Source organism: Pristiophorus japonicus, chromosome 5 (assembly GCF_044704955.1).
Source record: "Pristiophorus japonicus isolate sPriJap1 chromosome 5, sPriJap1.hap1, whole genome shotgun sequence".
NCBI lineage: Eukaryota > Metazoa > Chordata > Chondrichthyes > Pristiophoridae > Pristiophorus > Pristiophorus japonicus.
Window position 1 is genome coordinate 71,952,937 of NC_091981.1, and position 25,545 is coordinate 71,978,481.

General features: G+C 47.2%; 1 protein-coding gene across 1 annotated transcript in view; it reads right to left on the reverse strand.

Annotated features, from left to right (window-relative positions):
* Positions 1-25,545, reverse strand: part of elovl2 (ELOVL fatty acid elongase 2) — a 185,823-nt gene that overhangs the window by 11,881 nt on the left and 148,397 nt on the right. Inside the window, exon 5 of the mRNA XM_070880178.1 lies at positions 21,821-21,945. Within this exon, the coding sequence (XP_070736279.1) occupies positions 21,821-21,945 (125 nt within the window). The remainder of the gene's footprint in view (positions 1-21,820; positions 21,946-25,545) is intronic.

Here is a 25,545-nt window from a genome sequence, read left to right on the forward strand (position 1 = left end):
ACCCAAAACAGGTACGTTTTGTATCGGAGGGGTTGCCCCCCTTGTAATGCCATTCCCTCTTATCCTGACTAGGTCTAATTTCGTGGACCCTTCCCTTGGGTGGGTGCTCTTCCATCCCCCTGCCATTCTGGTAGGCTAGGGTCAGTTGCCTGACCACTCCCTGCTCGGTGGCCTGGGGATCTCTTGGGTCAAACCAAGCCTTAGCCTTTGTTCAAACTGTTTACCACCAGGCTACGGAGCCAGTGGGTTCTCTCATCCCAGTTTAGGTGATTCCGGTTGAGGTCCCCTCTACAGGCTCTCTGGTACACAGGCCACAGTCTATCTACGAAAGCCTGTGGGGATTCCCCTGTGTGCTGCACTGTTTTCTCTATTCTGGAGTAGGCCCATGGCTTCTAGAATGTCTTCCTGGACGGCGACACATGTCCTCTGCCCCCTTTTGCTCTCAGCAGAGAGGGACTGGTACAGCTTGCCGTCCAGTGAGAGGAGGAGCATCTTTGCTATCTCGGCATCATCACACCCGTTAAAATCCCCTGCCTGTTCCACTTCCATAAAGTGAACCGAGGGGTCTCTCTTTGGAGTGAGCTTTCCCAGGTGACTTATCATAGTCCTAAGCTGTTGGGTAGTGTGGGGAACCACAAATTGACTTTCCAGGGGCCCCTGACCTCCAGCACCAGTGGGCGGGCCGAACTTCTGCTGCCGGACTGGGCACATCGGCCCCGGCTCTGGTTCTTCCTGCTCTGGCTCGTGCACACCTCCCTGCTGCCAAACTGAGCTGAACCTCGGCACCACAGGTGGTGGTTCATTATCCCTGTCTGCCCCGCAACTCGTTCGCCCCTCCTGCTGCCGAACTGGTGTAGTCACCGGTGCCACAGGTGGTGGTTGAACAGTTTCCTCCTTCTCTTCCAGGTTTACCTGGGCCGTACCCGGGTTTATTAGGCATACCATGCCTTTTTTCTTGGACAGAGCAAGGGTTAAACTCTTGAGTTGTTGCTGGCAGGGACCGTGGTCTCCTGACTCAAACCCATTAGTGCTAGCTACTTTATAAGCTGCCTGTACGTCTCTTAACTTCTCGTCCAGCTCTTTTACTTGAAGGGTGAGGTGAGTGTTTTCCTCCCGCAGTATCTTTTCATTAAGCCTAACCTCGGTAACCTGATACTGAAAATAATCCTGACTGTTCCTAAACCTTTCCATTAGCTGTGCCTTTCCATGTTTTAGCTGCGGAGTTCTCCCCATAACCTTTCTCCTGCCATAGCCCTTCCATGTGATGTCTCTGCACATTCCCATAGTTCTGCCTGGAGTGACTCAATGATTTTGTCTAGGAGTTGGACCTGTCGCTGGAGACAGACCAAACAAATTGCCTTTTCTACTGTCCACTGGGCTGCAGCATCTCCTGGACGCTCAGCACACAATAGACCAAGCACCCATTCCTTAGTGACATTCACTTTCTTATACACATAGGGAGAAATCCTCCCTCCCATTTTGGTTCTTTCTTCCAAAACAGCACTCTCTGCATCACATCCCTTATACCAGAGTGCTGCCGTGGTCGCCATTTCTGTAGGGGGTGGTTTGGGGGTCAGGTTCACCTCTGACCTTCTGAGAGGTTCGAATCTCTCCCACTCCCTGGGATCGAGACTCTGGATTTATTTGGGGGATGTGATAAAGTGCAAGAGACAACTGGTTTGGTGCAAAAGAACTTTGGTTTTTATTAAAGACATGAAAATTACAATGTCAAACTTATAATTACTCCAATAAAGTAATACATCACACATTCAAAAGGGTTTCAGTGAATAATACACCTCCCACCTCCCAATACCTAACACTGACTAGATTAGACTCTACTGCAAACAGGGACTATGCTTATAAATCCTTTATGGTCAGTTAGCGGTAGTTCACAATTTCGGGGTTCATTGGATTCTGTAGTTTCTGCTTGCCGTACCCCGAACGTCTGAGAAGACTTCTTACTGCGCAATCTTCAGTTGGGTGGTGCCTGCTGATGCGGTAGGGCACGGTTTGGACTTATGGGGTAAGTACCCGCTTTCTTTCGTTAGAATAGGTTTCAAAGTCTTCTTAAACAATGTTTTCACCTGTTGGTAGTCAGGCCTAGGTTGTAGAGTGGAAACTTTCGATTCTTCGGTTTCTTCCTTGTCGAGTTTTGTTTCGAAGCTGGTCAATCGCGTTGCTTTTGGTGGTACCACATTGGCTGTGGTCGGTTGCTGCCACGATGGTGATGCTCTTCCTTCCTTTTCGATAGCAGGACGTCGAGGTTGGAGAAGCTAGTTAAAGAAACAAACTGCTGCGGTGGTCTCTCTACCTTCTTGATGCTCTATGATGCTGTGATGCTGTGTGCATACCTTCTGCTAAGCGTCCCTAGCAGTGTCTTCTGAGGCAGTAGCATAAGCAAGCATTGCATAAGCATGTCCTTTGTTAAATCAGGGCCCAGTTAAACCTTTGGAGCTGTTCTAATCTTTGCGCCAAACCAGCCCGATTCTTTGTTTAATTTTGGCGGGCTTGATATTTCTTTGTCATATTTTAGCGGGATCATTAAACTTTAATCTGTCTCGGATGGGTCAATCTTCTAAATCTGTTTCTTGATGGAAATAATAGGTTTGGTATCTGCAGTGTCTGTCTGTGCTTGGGGTTTTCATGCAGGCTGCATGTGCCATTGTTATTATGCATATGCTGGATTGGATTCTTTCTCAGGGTGATGGGTGGCTATCTCTGGATTAATTGTTGCTATCTTAATGTCTCCTGGAGAGAAGGGTTTTCGAGTATCCACAATTCTCCAGACAATTTGCTTTAGTTTCAATACCCAGACAGTTTCAATACTCAAACTGGCTTCTTTGAAGGATAGTTCCTTTAGTTCTTTAGCCCTGCCCACACAAACTCAATCTGCTTTGTAAAATCCCTATTTCGATTAAAGTTCGTAGTTTCTTCCATGTGCACTTTAGGACCTCAAACCTTCTGGTAGATAGTTTCAAATTAAATTTCCTTTCCAATGAGTCCAAACACTGCCGAGGGGGGCGGGGGGCGGGGGGGTGGGGGATTACCCATGAATTTTGCAACCTTTCAGGCATGAAGCAATTTAATCCAAGAATATTATTTTCATTTACATGTGTGTGTTGCTGGTTACACTGTGTAAACAAATTAAATGTGATATGAGGATTCCAGATTCTCAATGCTTTGATGCTTGAATGACATGGTGTTTCAATAAACCAAATTATCTAATCAGTTTGGACTTATTAATCTAGTTAACCATAAGTGGCACAAAAGTAAATACAATGTTTAGATTTATGTCAGTGCTTCATTATTAAATTCAGGACAGTTACCCCAATGTAGCGTTGCTGGTTAAAGAGGAAATTAACGCAATAGTAAGGAAGGACATTAGCTTGGATGATGTGGAATCTGTATGGGTGGAGCTGCAGAATACCAAAGGGCAGAAAATGCTAGTGGGAGTTGTGTACAGACCACCAAACAGTAGTAGTGAGGTTGGGGACAGCATCAAACAAGAAATTAGGTATGCGTGCAATAAAGGTACAGCAGTTATCATTGGCGACTTTAATCTACATGTAGATTGGGCTAAACAAACTGGTAGCAATATGGTGGAGGAGGATTTCTTGGAGTGTATTAGGAATGGTTTTCTAGACCAATAAGTCGAGGAACCAAATAGAGGGCTGGTGATGTGCAATGGGAAAGGACTAATTAGCAATCTTGTTGTGCGAGGCCCCTTGGGTAAGAGTGACCATAATATGGTAGAATTCTTTATTAAGATGGAGAGTGACACAGTTAATTCAGAGACAAGGGTCCTAAACTTAAGGAAAGGTAACTTCGATGGTATGAGACGTGAATTGGCTAGAATAGACTGGCGAATGATACTTAAAGGGTTGACGGTGGTTAGGCAAAGGCAAACATTTAAAGATCACATGGATGAATTTGAACAATTGTACATCCCTGACTGGAGTAAAAATAAAACGGGGAAGGTGACTCAACCGTGGCTAACAAGAGAAATTAAGGATAGTGTTAAATCCAAGGAAGAGGCATATAAATTGGCCAGAAAAAGCAGCAAACCTGAGGACTGGGAGAAATTTAGAATTCAGCAGAAGAGGTTTAATTAGGAGGGGAAAAATAGAGTATGAGAGGAAGCTTGCTGGGAACATAAAAACCGACGGCAAAAGCTTCTATAGATATGTGAAGAGAAAAAGATTAGAGAAGCCAAACATAGGTCCCTTGCAGTCAGATTCAGGTGATTTTAAAATGGGGAACAAAGAAATGGCAGACCAGTTGAACAAACACTTTGGTTCTGTCTTCACGAAGGAAGACACAAATAACCTTCCAGAAATGCTAGGGGACCGAGGGTCTAGTGAGAAGGACGAACTGAAGGAAATCCTTATTAGGTGGGAAATGTGTTAGGGAAATTGATGGGATTGAAGGCCGATAAATCCACAGGGCCTGATAGTTTGCATCCCAGAGTAATTAAGGAAGTGGCCCTAGAAATAGTGGATGCATTGGTGATCATTTTCCAACATTCTACGACTCTGGATCAGTTCCTATGGACTCGAGGGTAGCTAATGTAGTAGGGAGAGAAAACGGTTAATTATAGATCAGTTAGCCTGACATTAGTAGTGGGGAAAATGTTGGAATCAATTACTAAAGCTGAAATAGCAGCGCGTTTGGAAAGCAGTGACAGGATCGGTCCAAGTCAGCATGGATTTATGAAAGGAAAATCATGCTCGACAAATCTTCTAGAATTTTTTGAGGATGTAACTAGTCAAGTGGACTCGGGAGAACCAGTGGATGTGGTGTATTTGGACTTTCAAAAGGCTTTTGACAAGGTCCCACACAAGAGATTGGTGTGCAAAATTAAAGCACATGGTATTGGGGTAATGTACTGACGTGGATAGAGAACTGGTTGGCAGACAGGAAGCAGAGAGTCGGGATAAACGGGTCCTTTTCAGAATGGCAGGCAGTGACTAGTGGGGTGCCACAGGGCTCAGTGCTGGGACCCCAGCTATTTACAATATACATTAATGATTTAGATGAAGGAATTGAGTGTAATATCTCCAAGTTTGCAGATGACACTAAGCTGGGTGGTGGTGTGAGCTGTGAGGAGGATGCTAAGTGACTGCTGGGTGACTTGCACAGGGTAGGTGAGTGGGCAAATGCATGGCAAATGTGGTATAACATAGATAAATGTGAGGTTATCCATTTTGGGGGCAAAAACAGGAAGGCAGAATATTATCTGAGTGGTGACAGATTAGTAAAAGGGGAGGTGCAACGAGGCCTGGGTGTCATAGTACATCAGTCATTGAAAGTTGGCATGCAGGTACAGCAGGCGGTGAAGAAGGCAAATAGTATGTTGGCCTTCATAGCTAGGGGATTTGAGTACAGGAGCAGGGAGGTCTTACTGCAGTTGTACAGGACCATGGTGAGGCCTCACCTGGAATATTGTGTTCAGTTTTGGTCTCCTAATCTGAGGAAAGATGTTCTTGCTATTGAGGGAGTGCAGTGATGGTGCACCAGACTGATTCCCGGGATGGCAGGACTGACATAGAAACATAGAAACATAGAAAATAGGTGCAGGAGCAGGCCATTCAGCCCTTCTAGCCTGCACCGCCATTCAACGAGTTCATGGCTGAACATGAAACTTCAGTACCCACTTCCTGCTTTCACGCCATACCCCTTGATCCCCCGAGTAGTAAGGACTTCATCTAACTCCCTTTTGAATATATTTAGTGAATTGGCCTCAACTACTTCCTGTGGTAGAGAATTCCACAGGTTCACCACTCTCTGGGTGAAGAAGTTTCTCCTTATCTCGGTCCTAAATGGCTTACCCCTTATCCTTAGACTGTGACCCCTGGTTCTGGACTTCCCCAACATTGGGAACATTCTTCCTGCATCCAACCTGTCCAAACCCGTCAGAATTTTAAACGTTTCTATGAGGTCCCCTCTCACTCTTCTGAACTCCAGTGAATACAAGCCCAGTTGATTCAGTCTTTCTTGATAGGTCAGTCCCACCATCCCGGGAATCAGTCTGGTGAATCTTCGCTGCACTCCCTCAACAGCAAGTATGTCCTTCCTCAAGTTAGGAGACCAAAACTGTACACAATACTCCAGGTGTGGCCTCACCAAGGCCCTGTACAACTGTAGCAACACCTCCCTGCCCCTGTACTCAAATCCCCTCGCTATGAAGGCCAACATGCCATTTGCTTTCTTAACCGCCTGCTGTACCTGCATGCCAACCTTCAATGACTGATGTACCATGACACCCAGGTCTCGTTGCACCTTCCCTTTTCCTAATCTGTCACCATTCAGATAATAGTCTGTCTCTCTGTTTTTACCACCAAAGTGGATAACCTCACATTTATCCACATTATACTTCATCTGCCACGCATTTGCCCACTCACCTAACCTATCCAAGTCACTCTGTAGCCTCATAGCATCCTCCTCGCAGCTCACACTGCCACCCAACTTAGTGTCATCCGCAAATTTGGAGATACTACATTTAATCCCTTCGTCTAAATCATTAATGTATAATGTAAACAGCTGGGGCCCCAGCACAGAACCCTGCGGTACCCCACTAGTCACTGCCTGCCATTCCGAAAAGTACCCATTTACTCCTACTCTTTGCTTCCTGTCTGACAACCAGTTCTCAATCCACGTCAGCACACTACCCCCAATCCCATGTGCTTTAACTTTGCACATTAATCTCCTGTGTGGGACCTTGTCGAAAGCCTTCTGAAAGTCCAAATATACCACATCAACTGGTACTCCTTTGTCCACTTTATTGGAAACATCCTCAAAAAATTCCAGAAGATTTGTCAAGCATGATCTCCCTTTTACAAATCCATGCTGACTTGGACCTATCATGTCACCATTTTCCAAATGCGCTGCTATGACATCCTTAATAATTGATTCCATCATTTTACCCACTACTGAGGTCAGGCTGACCGGTCTATAATTCCCTGCTTTCTCTCTCCCTCCTTTTTTAAAAAGTGGGGTTACATTGGCTACCCTCCACTCGATAGGAACTGATCCAGAGTCAATGGAATGTTGGAAAATGACTGTCAATGCATCCGCTATTTCCAAGGCCACCTCCTTAAGTACTCTGGGATGCAGTCCATCAGGCCCTGGGGATTTATCGGCCTTCAATCCCATCAATTTCCCCAACACAATTTCCCGACTAATAAAGATTTCCCTCAGTTCCTCCTCCTTAATAGACCCTCTGACCACTTTTATATCCGGAAGGTTGTTTGTGTCCTCCTTAGTGAATACTGAACCAAAGTACTTGTTCAATTGGTCTGCCATTTCTTTGTTCCCCGTTATGACTTCCCCTGATTCTGACTGCAGGGGACCTACGTTTGTCTTTACTAACCTCTTTCTCTTTACATACCTATAGAAACTTTTGCAATCCGCCTTAATGTTCCCTGCAAGCTTCTTCTCGTACTCCATTTTCCCAACCCTAATCAAACCCTTTGTCCTCCTCTGCTGAGTTCTAAATTTCTCCCAGTCCCCAGGTTCGCTGCTATTTCTGGCCAATTTGTATGCCACTTCCTTGGCTTTAATACTATCCCTGATTTCCCTAGATAGCCACGGTTGAGCCACCTTCCCTTTTTTATTTTTACGCCAGACAGGAATGTACAATTGTTGTAATTCATCCATGCGTTCTCTAAATGTCTGCCATTGCCCATCCACAGTCAACCCCTTAAGTATCATTAGCCAATCTATCTTAGCCAATTCATGCCTCATACCTTCAAAGTTACCCTTCTTTAAGTTCTGGACCATGGTCTCTGAATTAACTGTTTCATTCTCCATCCTAATGCAGAATTCCACCATATTATGGTCACTCTTCCCCAAGAGGCCTCGCACAATGAGATTGCTAATTAATCCTCTCTCATTACACAACACCCAGTCTAAGATGGCCTCCCCCCTAGTTGGTTCCTCGACATATTGGTCTAGAAAACCATCCCTTATGCATTCCAGGAAATCCTCCTCCACCATATTGCTTCCAGTTTGGCTAGCCCAATCTATGTGCATATTAAAGTCACCCATTATAACTGCTGCACCTTTATTGCATGCACTCCTAATTTCCTGTTTGATGCCCTCCCCAACATCACTACTACTGTTTGGAGGTCTGTACACAACTCCCACTAACGATTTTTGCCCTTTAGTGTTCTGCAGCTCTACCCATATAGATTCCACATCATCCAAGCTAATGTCTTTCCTAACTATTGCATTAATCTCCTCTTTAACCAGCAATGCTACCCCACCTCCTTTTCCTTTTATTCTATCCTTCCTGAATGTTGAATACCCCTGGATGTTGAGTTCCCAGCCCTGATCATCCTGGAGCCACGTCTCCATAATCCCAATCACATCATATTTGTTAACATCTATTTGCACAATTAATTCATCCACCTTATTGCGGATACTCCTTGCATTAAGACACAAAGCCTTCAGGCTTGTTTTTTTAACACCCTTTGTCCTTTTAGAATTTTGCTGTACAGTGGCCCTTTTTGTTCTTTGCCTTGGGTTTCTCTGCCCTCCACTTTTCCTCATCTCCTTTCTGTCTTTTGCTTTTGCCTCCTTTTTGTCTCCCTCTGTCTCCCTGTATAGGTTCCCATCCCCCTGCAATATTAGTTTAACTCCTCCCCAACAGCACTAGCAAACACTCCCCCTAGGACATTGGTTCCGGACCTGCCCAGGTGCAGACCGTCCGGTTTGTACTGGTCCCACCTCCCCCAGAACCGGTTCCAATGCCCCAAGAATTTGAATCCCTCCCTGCTGCACCACTGCTCAAGCCATGTATTCATCTGCGCTATCCTGCGATTCCTACTCTGACTAGCACGTGGCACTGGTAGCAATCCCGAGATTACTACTTTTGAGGTCCTACTTTTTAATTTAGCTCCTAGCTCCTTAAATTCTTTTCGTAGGACCTCATCCCTTTTTTTACCTATGTCGTTGGTACCAATGTGCACCACGACAACTGGCTGTTCTCCCTCCCATTTCAGAATGTCCTGCACCCGCTCCGAGACATCCTTGACCCTTGCACCAGGGAGGCAACATACCATCCTGGAGTCTCGGTTGCGTCCGCAGAAACGCCTATCTATTCCCCTCACCATATGAGGAGAGACTGGATCGACTGGGCCTGTATTCACTGAAGCCTTCTGCACTGAGGCTGGAGCTTGAGGTGCTGATCAGAAGGCTTCAGAAGACTGCAATCGGGGTGGGGTGGGGCGGGGCGGATGTGGGGGATGGATGAGAGGAGGAGAGAAGTCACAAAACAGCAATTAGTTAAGGGGGATGGGGAGAGAGAAGTCACAAGACCTTGGGTGTGGTCCATCCATACAGACCTTGGGCAGAGAGAGAACTGCGAACCTGTCCTGCCTGCTTTCCTGCCGTTTTGAGCTTCTATCAGTGGTTAAATTTAAGTATGGGGCAATACTGACAATGCCATTCCTTGTGCGAGCCTTCTGCATCATGGTGCCATGTAGGATGATTTGACGTCATCGCATCAGGAACATCAGAGCCCGTAAGGTGCTGGGCAGGAGGCCTTACCCACCTCGGGTATATTGAGACAGGCATTTGTACCTCCACCTGAGTGATGCAGACTGTGTTTGAAGGCTGCGTTTCTGCAAAGAAGTTGTAACTGAGATCTGTGAGTTGGTCAAAGCAGACCTGCAACCTAGAAGCATCAGGAGGACTGCTTTGTCAGTTGAATTAACGGTTACAGCTGCACTTTCATTCTATGCCTCCAGCTCGTTTCAAGCTACAACTGGGATGTGTGCGCCATCTCTCAAAATGCAACACATGTCTGCATTCGCCAGGTGAAGGCTGCACTGTATGCGCGGAGGAATGATTTCATAAAGTTCCCCATGACCGCCTAAGCAATCCATGACAGGGCTGTGGGCTTCTCCAGGATTGCTGGTTTCCCAAAGGTACAGGGCTGCATTGATTGTACCCACACCGTCTTGTGAGCACCTTTGGAGGATTCCGAGATGTACTGGAACAGAAAAGGCTTCCACTTCATTAATGTGCAGCTTGTGTGTGACGACATGCACCACGATTGAATTTCAAATTCAGATGGAGGGTGAGAAAGTTGGATCTCTAACCAGCATACTAAGCTTAAATAAAGGAGACTATGAAGGTATGAGGGCAGAGTTGGCTAAAGCGGACTGGGAAAATAGATTAAAGTGTAGGGCGGTTGATGAACAGTGGTGTACATTTAAGGAGATATTTCACAACTCCCAAGAAAAATATATTTAAGTGAGGAGGAAAGGGGGTAAGAGAAAAGATAGCCATCCGTGGCTAACTAAAGAAATAAAGGACGGTATCCAATTAAAAACAAGGGCATACAAAGTGGCCAACACTAGTGGGAGGACAGAAGACTGGGAAGCTTTTAAAAGCCAGCAAAGAATGACTAAAATATGATTAAAAAAGGGAAGATAGACTATAAAATATAAAAACAGATAGCAAGAGTTTCTATAGAAATATAAAAAAAGAGTGGCTAAAGTAAATGTTGGTCCCTTAGAGGACGAGACCGGGGAACATGGAGATGGCCGAAACTCTGAACAAATATTTTGTATCAGTCTTTACGGTAAAGGACACTAACAACATTCCAACAGTGGATAGTCAAGGGCCTATGGGGGGGGGAGGAACTTAACACAATCACAATCATTAAGGAGGTGATATTCAGTAAGATAATGGGACTAAAGGCAGATAAATCCCCTGGACCGAGGGCTTGCATCCCAGCATCTTAAGAGAAGTAATTGTGGATTGTGGATGCATTGGTTGTAATTTACCAAAATTCCCTGGATTCTGGGGAGGTCCCAGCAGATTGGAAAACTGCAAATGTAACTCCCCTATTTAAAAAAGGAAGCAGACAAAAAGCAGAAAACTATAGACCAGTTAGCCTAACATCTGTTGTTGGGAAAATGTTGGAGTCCATTATTAAAGAAGCAGTAGCAGGACATTTGGAAAAGCAAAATTCGGTCAGGCAGAGTCAGCATGGATTTATGAAGGGGAAGTCATGTTTGACAAATTGGCTGGAATTCTTTGAGGATGTAACGAACAGGATGGATAAAGAGGAACCAGTGGATGTGGTGTATTTGGACTTCCAGAAGGCATTTGACAAGGTGCCACATAAAAGGTTACTGCACAAGATAAAGGTTCACAGGGTTGGGGGTAATGTATATTGGCTAACTAACAGAAAACAGAGAGTTGGGATAAATGGTTCATTCTCTGGTTGGCAACCAGTAACTAGTGGGGTGCCGCAGGAATCAGTGCTGGGACTACAACTATTTACAATCTATATTAAGGACTTGGAAGAAGGGACTAGGTGTAACGTAGCCAAGTTTGCTGACGATACAAAGATGGGAGGAAAAGCAATGTGTGAGGAGTACACAAAAAATCTGCAAAAGGACATGGACAGGCTAAGTGAGTGGGCAAAAATTTGGCCGATGGAGTATAATGTTGGGAAGTGTGAGGTCATGCACTTTGGCAGAAAAAATATCAAACAGAAAATTAGTATTTGAATGGAGAAAGATTGCAAAGTGCTGCAGTACAGTGGGATCTGGGGGTACTTGTGCATGAAACACAAAAGGATAGTATGCAGGTACATCAAATGATCAGGAAGGCCAATGGAATCTTGGCCTTTATTGCAAAAGGGATGGAGTATAAAAGCAGGGAAGTCTTGCTACAGCTATACAAGGTATTGGTGATACAATGCTGTCACGAAGGATGAACGCATCATGGGTGCTCCTAGGGTATCTTGCATCGACTGACATGATGTAAGAACATAAGAAATAGGAACAGGAGTAGGCCATACGGCCCCTCGAGCCTGCTCCACTATTCATTAAGATTATGGCTGATCTGATCATGAACTCAGCTCCACTTCCCTCCCCAATCCCATAACCCCTTATCGTTTAAGAAACTGTCTATTTCTGTCTTAAATTTATTCAATATCCCAGCTTCCATAGCTCTCTGAGGCAGCAAATTCCACAGATTTACAATCCTCTGAGAGAAGAAATTTCTCCTCATCTGTTTTAAATGGGCGGCCCCTTATTCTCAGATCATGCCCTCTAGTTCTAGTCTCCCCCATCAGTAGAAACATCCTCTCTGCATCCACCTTGTCAAGTCCCCTCATAATCTTATAGTTTTGATAGTATCATAGAAACATAGAAAATAGATGCAGGAGTAGGCCATTCGGCCCTTCTAGCCTGCACCGCCATTCAATGAGTTCGTGGCTGAACATGCAACTTCAGTACCCCATTCCTGCTTTCTCACCATACCCCTTGATTCCCCTAGTAGTAAGGACTTCATCTAACTCCTTTTTGAATATATTTAGTGAATTGGCCTCAACAACTTTCTGTGGTAGAGAATTCCACAGGTTCACCACTCTCTGGGTGAAGAAATTCCTCCTCATCTCTGTCCTAAATGGCTTACCCCTTATCCTTAGACTGTGTCCCCTGGTTCTGGACTTCCCCAACATTGGGAACATTCTTCCTGCATCTAACCTGTCTAACCCCGTCAGAATTTTAAACGTTTCTATGAGGTCCCCTCTCATTCTTCTGAACTCCAGTGAATACAAGCCCAGTTGATCCAGTCTTTCTTGATAGGTCAGTCCCGCCATCCCGGGAATCAGTCTGGTGAACCTTCGCTGCACTCCCTCAATAGCAAGAATGTCCTTCCTCAGGTTAGGAGACCAAAACTGTACACAATACTCCAGGTGTGGCCTCACTTCTCATTCTTCTGAATTCCAATGAGTAGAGGTCCAAGCTACTCAACCTGTTGAAACAGCCAAAAGGGCAGAGCTGGCTACTACTGGGAGACAAAGGGTACGGCCTCGCCACCTGGCTCATGATGCCCTTATGCATGACCCGGATGGAAGCTGACTGTCAATACAACATGTCGCACAATGCGACGTGCAGCATCATAGAGAGGACCGTTGGCACCTTGAATCAGCGTTTCCGATGCCTGGACCATTCCGGAGGCTACTTGCCGTACTCCCCTGAGATTGTCGGTGAGTTCACTGTTGTGTGCTGCATAACTTAGCCATCATGAGGCAGCAGCACCTGGTAGTGGAAGACCCACCTGTGGTGAGAGTGGCTGATGATAATGATGTGGAAGATGCAGATGACGAGCAGGAGGAGGACGACGAGGATGAGGAAGCCATGCAAATACCTGAGGTCAGAGCACGACGGCGGGCCATCGTGCCCCTTTAACGATTGCTCGAGCCTTGCGGCAGCAGCTCATCCATGAATGCTTTACTGATGGCTGAGGGCTCAGTGACAACTATTCCACATGGACCATGTTTACTGCTTGGAGCTGTTCCGTAATGTTGTGTTGTGTCAATGGAACATGATTCAGTTTTAATGTAAAATATATTTTATTCAAAAGTTGAACAGTCCTTTTGTAGTTAACTTAAATAAAATTATTCTTGCATCAAAATTTACTTTAAGATCACTCTTTAAGATCACTTAAATACTTTAAGATCACTTACAAACTTTTAAACTTGTAAATTTACATAACTTACAAAAAACTTTAAATTTGATTACAGTTACAAGAGTAACAACAATAATAATAACAACAACAGCAGCAGCAAAGAAAGGATGCACCCACACATCTCTCCTCCACCTTATTCTAACACCGCCCGCTCCGCTTGGTCTTGGACTCCACCACCCCTGCCCGCAGGCGGTGACGCAGTGTTTCTGGGCTTGGTACCAAGCTTATTCTTTCTAAGATCTCGGGTACTGCGTGGAGGGGGGGGGTGGGTGGCAGGGCGAGGAGCCGCCAGCGTCAGGCAGCAAGTTGGAGGGCCCAGGCGGCAAGTTGGAGGGCCTGGATTTGGGCTCTTCAGAGGCTGGTGCGGGGATTGGAGTGGGAGTAACAGTTGATTCTGTCAATGGGCTCGGGGTCTGGGTGTGTTCCCTTTTTGCAGCAGCTAACTCCAACATATCGTCCCTCATGCTCCCTGACAGTGTCTCAATGACCTGCAACATTCCCTCCCTCATGGTCAGTGACAGTGTTTGCACTATCTCGGACTTTCCCTTCCTGATAGTCACTGACAGCGCATCAGTTACCTCTGACATTCCCATCTCATGTCACTATTCCCTCACTGATGGTCCCAGACATTGTTCTCATTTCTTGTGTCATTGCTGTTACTTCTCTCGACTGTTCCGCTACCTCATCATTCACCCCACTGATGGCGTCCAGGAGTGAGCGGGTAAGGTCAAAGCTCTCCACACTCAATAACATCATCTGAACCACATCTGTTAGATCCTGCACCTCAGGAGAGCGCGCTGAGCTCTCTTTCCCCTCCTCCCCACGGGTGTGCCTCACTGCATCCCACCACTGAGACCCGCAAGCTCGGAAGGTGGGCCCCTGGGTGCGCCTTGCAGCACCACACCACTGGGACCCACAACCTTGGAAGGTGGAAAACCATGGAATGTCCCACCAGCACTCAAACCACTAGTCACGGAAACATAGAAACATAGAAAAAAGGTGCAGGAGTAGGCCATTTGGCCCTTTGAGCCTGCACCACCATTCAAAAGATCATGGCTGATCATGCAACTTCAGTACCCCATTCCTGCTTTCTCTCCATACCCCTTGATCCCTTTAGTTGTAAGGGTCATATCTAACTCCCTTTTGAATATAGCTAATGAACTGGCCTCAACAACTTTCTGTGGTAGAGAATTCCACAGGTTCACAATTCTCTGAGTGAAGAAGTTTCTCCTCATCTTGGTCCTAAATGGCTTACCCCTTATCCTTAGACTGTGACCCCTGGTTCTGGACTTCCCCAACATCGAGAACATTCTTCCTGCATCTAACCTGTCCAATCCCGTCAGAATTTTATATGTTTCTATGAGATCCCCTCTCATTCTTCGAAATTCCAGTGAATATAAGCCTAGTCGATCAGTCTTTCTTCATATGTCAGTCCTGCCATCCCGGGAATCAGTCTGGTGAATCTTCGCTGCACTCCCTCAATAGCAAGAATGTCCTTCCTCAGATTAGGAGACCAAAACTGTACACAATATTCCAGGTGAGGCCTCACCAAGGCCCTGTACAACTGCAGCAAGACCTCCCTGCTCCTATACTCAAATCCTCTCACTATGAAGGCCATTTGCCTTTTTCACCGCCTGCTGTACTTTCAATGACTGATGAACCATGACACCCAGGTCTCGTTGCACCTCCCCTTTTCCTAATCTGTCACCATTCAGATAATATTCTGTCTTCCTGTTTTTGCCACCAAAGTGGATAACCTCACATTTATCTACATTATACTGCATCTGCCATGCATTTGCCCACTCATCTAACCTGTCCAAGTCACAGCAGCCTCTTAGCATCCTCCTCACAGCTCACACTGCCACTCAGTTTAGTGTCATCTGCAAACCTGGAGATATTACATTCAATTCCTTCATCTAAATCATTAATGTATATTGTAAATAGCTGGGGCTGTCACCGCAATGAGCGGCACCTCGTCCAAAGTCAGTAAAACAGTGGGAGCTTCATCCACTTCCCCTCCCCCTCCCCCTCGCCCCCATGCTCTTGGTCTGGAGGGTTGAATTGGAAGATGTTCTCCTCTTCAGGCTCATCCGTGTCTGAATCTTCTTCTGCATCGGCAGGGTTGGCGTCAAATTCTGCAAAATATAACAGAACAGTTAAATGGTTAGCAGCAGAGAAGGGGGCAAGGTGGGTGGCATGAATAGGCTCACACATCGCAGGCTAGGCAGCAGGCTGATTTGAAGGACCACAATGAATTTGCAGGACTTACCCTCTCCCTCGATTGTGTGCCCAGCTTGTGCAGTACTGATTGCTTTTTTCCAGGCAGGACCCATCAAAGTAGCGACTCTCTCTTCCAAGGTTGTCAGTGGCTGCAGAATTGTCAGGTCTCCTCCTGTTCGAGTTCTTTCTCTTTTATTCTGTGCCACCTTCCTCTACAAAGATGAAAACCTAACTTTAAAGAGGGTGTCTTTCTGCTGGGTGGGACATACAGATGGTCACATTTAACAATTGCAATTCAATTGAATAAATGAAAAGATTACTTCTTCCTGAAGGTCCTTGCACCGCGTTGCATCTTGTACTACTGCAGCTGCAATTTTTCCAATGCAATCAACACAGCACTCCTTCTCACACACACAACTGGCTCTTTAAAAATGGTTGGTTGCCAACTCGAAGCTGTACAGTGCATGCGCATCCATTGCAACAACTTCAGAAACATAACTTTTTTTTCCCGCACATGCGCAGAAGGTGGGGTATCGTTTTTCGGCGCAGACTGTAGGCTCCACACCCCAAGGCGACTGGACACGCTGCGTGGTGCCAAATTTGAATTATACATCAGGGAAACTTTGGCAAATTATTACCGGTGAATTTCTGGCCTAGAAAAATCGGCATAACTCTGGCAATATGCCAGAAAATGGGCTTGGGGAAAATTGAGCCCTAAGATAGGTGAACAGCTTGGTTAAAGAGATAGGTTTTAAGGAGCATCTTAAAGAAGAGGTGGAAAGGTTTATTAGGGCTTACATGGCTGAATGGTAGGACAAAATAAGTGGGGGGTGCACGAGTCCACAGTTAGAGGAATGCAGAGTTCTCGGAGTGGCAAGGCCATGGAAGTATTTGAACAGGAGGATGATGACTTTAAAATTGAGATATTGGTGAACAAGTTAGGATACAGGCAGCAAAGTTTTAGATGAGCTTAAGTTTATGGAGGATGGAAGATGGGATGCTAGCCAGAAGAGCATTAGAATAGTCAAGTGTGAAGGTAGCAAAAGCTTGGATGAGGGTTTAAGCAGCAGATGGCCTGAATAGGGCTGGACTCAGACGATATTACGCAAGAGGAAATAGGTGGTCTTGGTGATGGAGAGGATATGAGGCCGTAAGCAAAGCTCAGGGTCAAATGGGACGCCGAGGTAGCGAACAGTCTGGTTCAGCCTGGGACTGTGGCCTGGGAGGGAAATAGAATCGGGAGCTAGGGAACCGAATTTGTGCCAGGATCTTAGACTAGGGGGTTTAATTGGATAACTCCCAAAACCGGTGCAGGAATCTCGATGTGTGCTTCAACTGCGTCTGTTGATTAAAATGCAGGCAAGACGCCAATTTCATTGTGCTCGTGTATTATCATGAGTTCTGTGTGCAGCCAGCGCTCCGGCACATTAGCAGAGGGCCCAATATCGTGACTGCCGAGCACTACTAAAAGCCAGCCTGCACTACTTAAAGCAAGTTGCGCCTCTGAAAGTGGAGGTGCATTGTGGCTGCTGGATGTGCTGAGATCATTGGGAATAGTGTGTTGTGCAGGAATCAACAATGGCTGAACATGGGAGAGAGCAGGCATGAAGATTTCTGGATGCTGCTTTGGAGGTCTTGGTTGAAGAGGTAGAAAGAAGTAGACATGTCCTGTGCCCTCAAGGGGCCCAGAGGCAACCCAGACACATGCTCAGAAAGCAGTGGCAAGAGATAGCGGAGGAGGTCAATGCCAGGAATATAGCTCAAAGATGGATGCAGTGCAGGAAGAAGTTTACTGATATCATGAATGCATCTTAAATGTCATATCCCACAAACTGCAACACTAGCCTCAGCCACTGCTCAACTCACCACACCCCCATCAATCACCTACCAACAATCTCTATCAATCAGGATTCATACCTAAAAATCATATACGGCACCTGACTTTCACACACTTAGCACTATTGCAAGCTTCACACCTCACAGCTTGCAAACACTGGCAGCTATTCATCATGATAGCCATAGCAACCAAACAGATTGCACAACACTCACTGATACACTTCCCTCTCTCTTGCAGGAGAAGGTGGCAGACAAGAAGAGGCAGCAGGAAGTAGCCAGAGGTTGAAAGGTGCATCTGCATGTCTAACCCCCATGGAGGAGGTTACGGGAAGAGCAATTGCAGATGCCGTGGATGAGGGTATCTGCATACCTAATCCTCCTCCTCTCATCCCCACTTCTCCCTAATCCCACCACCTTTTCTGACTGAGAAGTTACTGATGGTGTAAGCGTGCACTTCTTACTTTCTCCTCTCCTCTCACCATAACCGAACCGTTGTTCCTTTATCCTTTCAGATACCAAAGAAATGCAGCCTGCCCAGGCAATGGAGGAAGAGCAAGAAGTGAAGATAAAGACACACTCTCTCGATTTCACAGTCGTAGCCAGCAGCTTTGATGCTAACATTGCACATAATTTAGAGAATAGCATAGGGGCGGGAACTGCATGTGGTAAGGCACTGGGCACAAGTGTGCTGCAGCCAGAGCAGGGAGAAAGGGTAGTGCAGGTGCCAGCTCGCTGGAGGGTGAGGCCACACACTAGTTCTGCTGCAGAGGACTCAGATGATGACTTTGTTGGGCCAGGCCACAGAAGAAGGCTGCTGGGTGGATACAGCAAAGGCTCTGGGCCCCGACAACACCCCAGCTGTCATGCTAAAAACATGCCCCAGAACTTGCTGCGCCACTAGCCAAGCTATTCCAGTACAGCTACAACTCTGGCATCCACCTGAAAATGAGGAAAAATGCCCAGGTATGTCATCCATAAAAAACAGGACAAATCCAATCCGGCCAATTACTGCCCCATCAGTCTACTCTCAATCATCAGCAAAGAGATGGAAGGTATCGTCGACAATGCTATCAGGTGGCACTTACTCACCAATAACCTGCTCACCGATGCTCAGTTTGAGTTCCGCCATGACCACTTGGCTCCAGACCCTTAGTGCAAACATGGACAAAGGAGCTGAATTCCAGAGGTGAGATGAGAGTGACTGCCCTTGACATCAAGTCAGCATTTGACTGAGTGTGACATCAAGGAGCCCTAGTGAAATTGAAGTCAATGGGAATCAGGGAGAAAACTCTCCACTGGCTGGAGTCATACCTAGCACAAAGGAAGATGGTTGTGGTTGTTGGAGGTCAATCATCCGAGCCCCAGGACATCACTGCAGGAGTTCCTCAGGGCAGTGTCCTGCGCCTAACCATCTTCAGCTGCTTCATCAATGACCTTCCTTCCATCGTAAGATCAGAAAAGGGGATGTTCACTGATGATTGCACAGTGTTCAGTGCCATTTGCAGCAACTCAGATAATGAAGCAGTCCACGCCTGCATGCAGCAAGACCTGGACCACACTCTGGCTAGGGCTGATAAGTGGCAAGTAACATTTGCTCCACACACGTGCCAGGCAATGACTATCTCCAACAAGAGAAAGTCTAACCATCTCCCCTTGACATTCAATGGGAGTACCATCACCAAATCCCCCACCACCAATATTCTGGGGGTCACCATTGACCAGAAACTTAACTGTACCAGCCACATAATTACTCTGGCAATAAGAGCAGATCAGGGGCTGGGTGTTCTGCAGCGAGTGACTCACCTCTTGACTCAACAAAGCCTTTCCACCATCTACAAGGCACAAGTCAGGAGTGTGATGGAATACTCTCCACTTGCCTGGATGAGTGCAGCCCCAACAACACTCAAGAAGCTCAACACCATTCAGGACAAAGCAGCTCATTTGATTGGCACCCCATCCACCATCTTAAAGATTTGGTGCCTCCACCACCACTGCTACAGTGTGTACCATCTACAAGATGCACTACAGCAACTCACCAAGGCTTCTTCGACAGAACACTCCAAACCCGCGACCTCTACCATTTAGAAGAACAAGGGCAGCAGGCACATGGGAACACCATCACCTCAAAGTCACAAACCATCTTGACTTGGAAATAGATTGCCATTCCTTCATCGTCGCTGGGTCAATATCCTGGAACTCCCTCCCTGTGGGAATACTTTCACCACACAGACTGCAGTGGTTTAAGAAGGTAGCTGACCACCATCATTTCAAGGGCAATTAGAGGCGGACAATAAATGCTGGCCTTGTCAGCGACGCCCACATCCCAGGAATACATTTTTTTAAAATCCATATACTTGGTTCACTGCCAGAAAGCCTGGGTTCAGTACCAAGGTGAACACCAGCACCAACTTGGCACACGGCTTTGCGCAGTGCTTGGAGTCCATCCTTTCCAACATGGAACAGGTGGCTACCTCCAGCAGAACATCTGTGGAACCAACCATGATGCAGCGTCTGATGATTTTGAATTGCTTCCGAAATACCCTCTGCAGATGTGCCCTTCTCCCCCTTCCTCATTTAGCAGTTTGTCCTGTTCTGCATGTCCTCTGCTCATTCTACCAATCATGCTCAATGCCAAGAGGCAGGCCTACTCGTCCACCCATGTCTGGAACTGTCTGTCCAGAAACCTTTAAGACAGCAAAAAATACTTCAGCACTTGCCACACCACTCCCTGTAAAATATTGAAACTTTAACCAACTATAGAAAGCACCCAAAATACAGAGTTGCAGCAACAGCCAGAAGAAATAAACCAGCAACTAATGTAAGTAGTTTATGATCCCTATAAATAGTGCTCGTAGGGGCAGGTAATGTGTATTTCTAATTCCATCTAATTATAATATTTAATTCACAAATTCTACCCCACAGGACACTAAATCATTTTCAGAATAAACACACATTGAATCGTGTCTTTTTGTATTTATATACCTGATTATATCACTTGGCAACCAATAGGAAAGTATCAAATGTCAAGATTTATTGTGCCAGTGCAAAGTAAACTGCTGTGTATCAGCACGCTCAAAAAGATGAAAGGCCTCTAAGCAAGTTTTAGAATGTACAGATTAACACAGAATTATGGGAATTACATTAAAGTACAAAAATTTAATGTTTGAAGCATGCAGATCTCACTCTTCAAGCTTAGGTGCCTGCAAAATGCATATAGCTTTCAAAATTCTGAGAAAATGTATCAATTAGTTTGTGCATGTTGGCTCTTCTGTTTTGTCAGTACTAAAACCAACCCCAAGTTGATATACAACTTAGTGATGGTTATAACTACAGCTGTGCTGGTCACAGTGTTTTGAGGACGATTTTCAATACTCTGGTGCTAGTGCCAGTCTAAAATGTCTTAATAATATCCCGAGAGTGAGTAAAATGATGAGTTACCTTGGCATTTCATTCTCTATTTACTTTAATAGAATACCTTAGTGCCTTATTGCTTTGTGTAGTTTACAGTCTTGAAGCATTAGGTGTGCTAGTTCAATGAAAAACAATATTCCCAAATAATTGTTAGTGACAAATTGTTCAAAAGTACAAAAACTCTGGTTGTGCCAACTTTTGAACACTTGACCTTTCCAATAATGTAAAAATAAAGTGCATTTCTGCCATCATTTGTATGAGTATCTGGCTACATAATCTTGAATCAGCATTAATGACTGAGCAGATGTGAGCGATGATTACTACAGTGTGGTAGTCATGGGAAAGAGAATGCCTCTGTTCTGCTAAAGTTTATATCAATGCGTGGTAATTTCCTTCATAACAGAAATACATGAATAATAGGCTATCTTAGCCTCTGAGTCAGTGGGTCCTGAGTTCAAAACCTCACTCCAGAGACGAGCACATAATCTCGGTTGACACTCCAGTGCAGTACAGAGGGAGTGCTGGACTGTCGCAGGTCATGTCTTTTGGATGAGACGTTAAACTGAGGTCCTGTCTTCCCTCTCAGGTGGGCACAAATGATCCCAAGGCACTTTTCGAAGAGCAGGGGAGTTTTCCAGGTATCCAGGTCAACATTTACCACTCAACCAACACCATTAAAATAGTTTAATTGGTCATTTATCTCAATGCTGTTTGTAGGACCTTGCTGTGTGCAAAGTGCCTGCAGTGTATCCTTACATTACAACAGAGACCACACTTCAAAAGTAATTTGTTAACTACGAAGTGCTTTGGGACATCCTCAGCTGTGAAAGGTGCTTTATAAATACAAGTTCTTTCTTACCAGCTGTGCCTGAGTAAGGTATTTCTTCCACCAAAGATAAGGTTGCATGGATGGAATAGTGGATAGGCCATAATATGAGTACATTAATACATGGATAAAACTGTTCAATGTTGGACCGAAGAAACCTGCAATGAAACAAAGTGAGAGGTAAAACAACTATCTCCAAATACACTTACGCTATTTCAACAGCTTAAGCACAATGTCAACTTTATGGGCCCAAGTTTCCACACGATAAAAAACGGACGCCCCTCTGAGCTGGGCACCCGTTTTTCGCGCCTAAAACGGTGCCTAAAAAAAACCTCGCGATTCTGGAGCCCTGCAGCTCCTTGTCTACCTGGCGCGGCGCCCAGGGGGGCGGAGCCTACACTCGCGCCGATTTTGTAAGTGGGAGGGGACGGGTACTATTTAAATTAGTTTTTTTTCCTGCCGGCAACGCTGCGCGTGCGCGTTGGAGCGTTCGCGCATGCTCAGTGTGAAAAAAACATTGGCATTCGGCCATTTTTGTAGTTCTTTGTAGCTGTTTAATTTTTGAACATTTTTTTAATAAAAGCACATTGCCATCAGCACGTCAGCACTTGCAGCCTTCTCACTGTCTCCTCCCCCCCCCCAGCGGGAAGAACGGGCGCCTCCTCCTCTCCCCCCCGCGGGAAAGAACGGGCGCCTCCTCCCCCCTCCCCCCCCGTGGGAAAGAACGGGCGCCTCCTCCTCTCCCCCCCGCGGGAAAGAACGGGCGCCTCCTCCTCTCCCCCCCGCGGGAAAGAACGGGCGCCTCCCCCCCCCCCCAGCGGGAAAGAACGGGCGCCTCCCCCCCGTGGGAAAGAACGGGCACCTCCTCTCTCCCCCCCGTGGGAAAGAACGGGCACCTCCCCCCCGTGGGAAAGAACGGGCACCTCCCCCCCGTGGGAAAGAACGGGCACCTCCTCTCTCCCCCCCGTGGGAAAGAACGGGCACCTCCTCTCTCCCCCCCGTGGGAAAGAACGGGCACCTCCCCCCCGTGGGAAAGAACGGGCACCTCCCCCCCGTGGGAAAGAACGGGCACCTCCCCCCCGTGGGAAAGAACGGGCACCTCCCCCCCGTGGGAAAGAACGGGCACCTCCTCTCTCCCCCCCCAGCGGGAAAGAACGGGCACCTCCCCCCCGTGGGAAAGAACGGGCACCTCCCCCCCGTGGGAAAGAACGGGCACCTCCTCTCCCCCCCCCGTGGGAAAGAACGGGCACCTCCCCCCCGTGGGAAAGAACGGGCACCTCCTCTCTCCCCCCCCAGCGGGAAACAACGGGCACCTCCCCCCCGTGGGAAAGAACGGGCACCTCCCCCCCCGTGGGAAAGAACGGGCACCTCCCCCCCCGTGGGAAAGAACGGGCGCCTCCTCTCCCCCCCCCGTGGGAAAGAACGGGCACCTCCCCCCCGTGGGAAAGAACGGGCACCTCCCCCCCCGTGGGAAAGAACGGGCACCTCCTCCCCCCCCCGTGGGAAAGAACGGGCGCCTCCCCCCCCCGCGGGAAGAACGGGCGCCTCCCCCCCCCCCGCGGGAAGAACGGGCGCCTCCCCCCCCCCCGCGGGAAGAACGGGCACCTCCTCTCTCCCCCCCGCGGGAAGAACGGGCGCCTCCCCCCCCGTGGGAAAGAACGGGCGCCTCCCCCCCCGTGGGAAAGAACGGGCACCTCCCCCCCCGTGGGAAAGAACGGGCACCTCCTCTCTCCCCCCCGCGGGAAGAACGGGCGCCTCCCCCCCCGTGGGAAAGAACGGGCGCCTCCCCCCCCGTGGGAAAGAACGGGCACCTCCCCCCCCGTGGGAAAGAACGGGCACCTCCCCCCCGTGGGAAAGAACGGGCACCTCCTCTCTCCCCCCCGCGGGAAGAACGGGCGCCTCCCCCCCCCCGTGGGAAAGAACGGGCACCTCCTCTCCCCCCCCCGTGGGAAAGAACGGGCACCTCCTCTCCCCCCCCCGTGGAAAGAACGGGCACCTCCTCTCCCCCCCCCGTGGGAAAGAACGGGCACCTCCTCTCCCCCCCCCGTGGGAAAGAACGGGCACCTCCTCTCCCCCCCCCGTGGGAAAGAACGGGCGCATCCTCCCCCCCCCGTGGGAAAGAACGGGCACCTCCTCTCCCCCCCCCGTGGGAAAGAACGGGCACCTCCTCTCCCCCCCCCGTGGGAAGAACGGGCGCATCCTCCCCCCCGCGGGAAGAACGGGCGCCTCAGGCTGACTGCAGCATTCTCCGTGCCTTCACACAGGTAGGAAGATGGTTTATTTAATCTTTTCTTTGCTTATAAATGTTTATTCAGGTTGGATTTATTTGTATAATATTTGTAGAAGTATAAATAAGGATTTATTGTAGAATTTAATGACTTCCCTTCCCCCCCCCTCCCCCCCCACCACGTTCTGGACGCCTAATTTGTAACCTGCGCCTGATTTTTTAATGTGTAGAACAGGTTTTTTCAGTTCTACAAAAATCTTCACTTGCTCCATTTTAACTTAGTTTGGAGTACGTTTTCACTGTGGAAACTTTCAAATCAGGCGTCAGTGGCCGGACACGTCCCCTTTTGAAGAAAAAATTCTGTTCCAAAGTAGAACTGTTCTACCTGACGAGAACTGCAGAAAAAAAAATGTGGAGAATTGCGATTTCTAAGATAGTCCGTTCTCCACCAGTTGCTCCTAAAAATCAGGCGCAAATCATGTGGAAACTTGGGCCCTATAACTTAACAACTTGCGTTACATAGTGCTGTTCACAAAAAAAATGACCCAAGTGCTTCACAGGAAAAACTGGATATCAAGCCAAAGGATGAGCTATTAGGAGAGTAACCAAAAGATCGTTCAAAGAGATGGGTTTTAAGGAGGTCCTTAAAGCAGAAAGACTTGCATTTATATAGCGCCTTTCACAACCACGGAACGTCTCAAAGTCCTTTATAGCCAATGAAGTACTTTTTGAAATACAGTCACTGTTGTAATGTGGGAAATGTGGCAGACAATTTGCACACAGCAAGCTCCCACAAACAGCAATGTGATAATGACCAGATAATCTGTTTTTGTTATGCTGATTGTGGGATAAATATTGGCCAGGGCACTGTGGAGAACTTCCCTGCTCTTCTTCGAAATAATGCCATGGGATCTTTTACATCCACCTGAGAGAGCAGACATCTCTCAGTTTAACATCTCATCCAAAAGTCAGCACCTCCAACAGTGCAGCATTCCTTCAGCACTGCACTGGAGTTTCAGCCTATGTGCTCAACTACCTGCAACTTCTGACTCAGAGGCGAGTGTGCTACCAACTGAGCCACAGCTGACACAGTGGAGGGAGATGGAGAGACAGGGGTATTTATGGAGAGAACTCGAGTGTAGAGGCTTCTCAGTTGAAGGCACAACCGCTGATGGTGGGATAGAATCATACAGCACAAAGAGCCCATTCAGCCTGTGCCAGCTTTTTGCAAAAGCTATACAATTAGTCGCACTCCTCTGCTATTTCACCATAGCCCTGCAAATGCTTCCTTTTAAGTATATATCCAAGTGCCTTCTGAAATTGCTACTAAATTTGCCTCCACCACCCTTTCAGGCAGTGCATTCCACATTACAACAACAACAAAAATTCTCATCTCCATTCTGGTTCTTTTACCAATCTGTATCCTCTGGTTAGTGGAAACAATTTGTCCTTATTTCATCATCATAGGCAGTCTCTCAAAATCGAGGAAGACTTGCTTCCACTCTAAAAGTGAGTTCTCAGGTGACTGAAC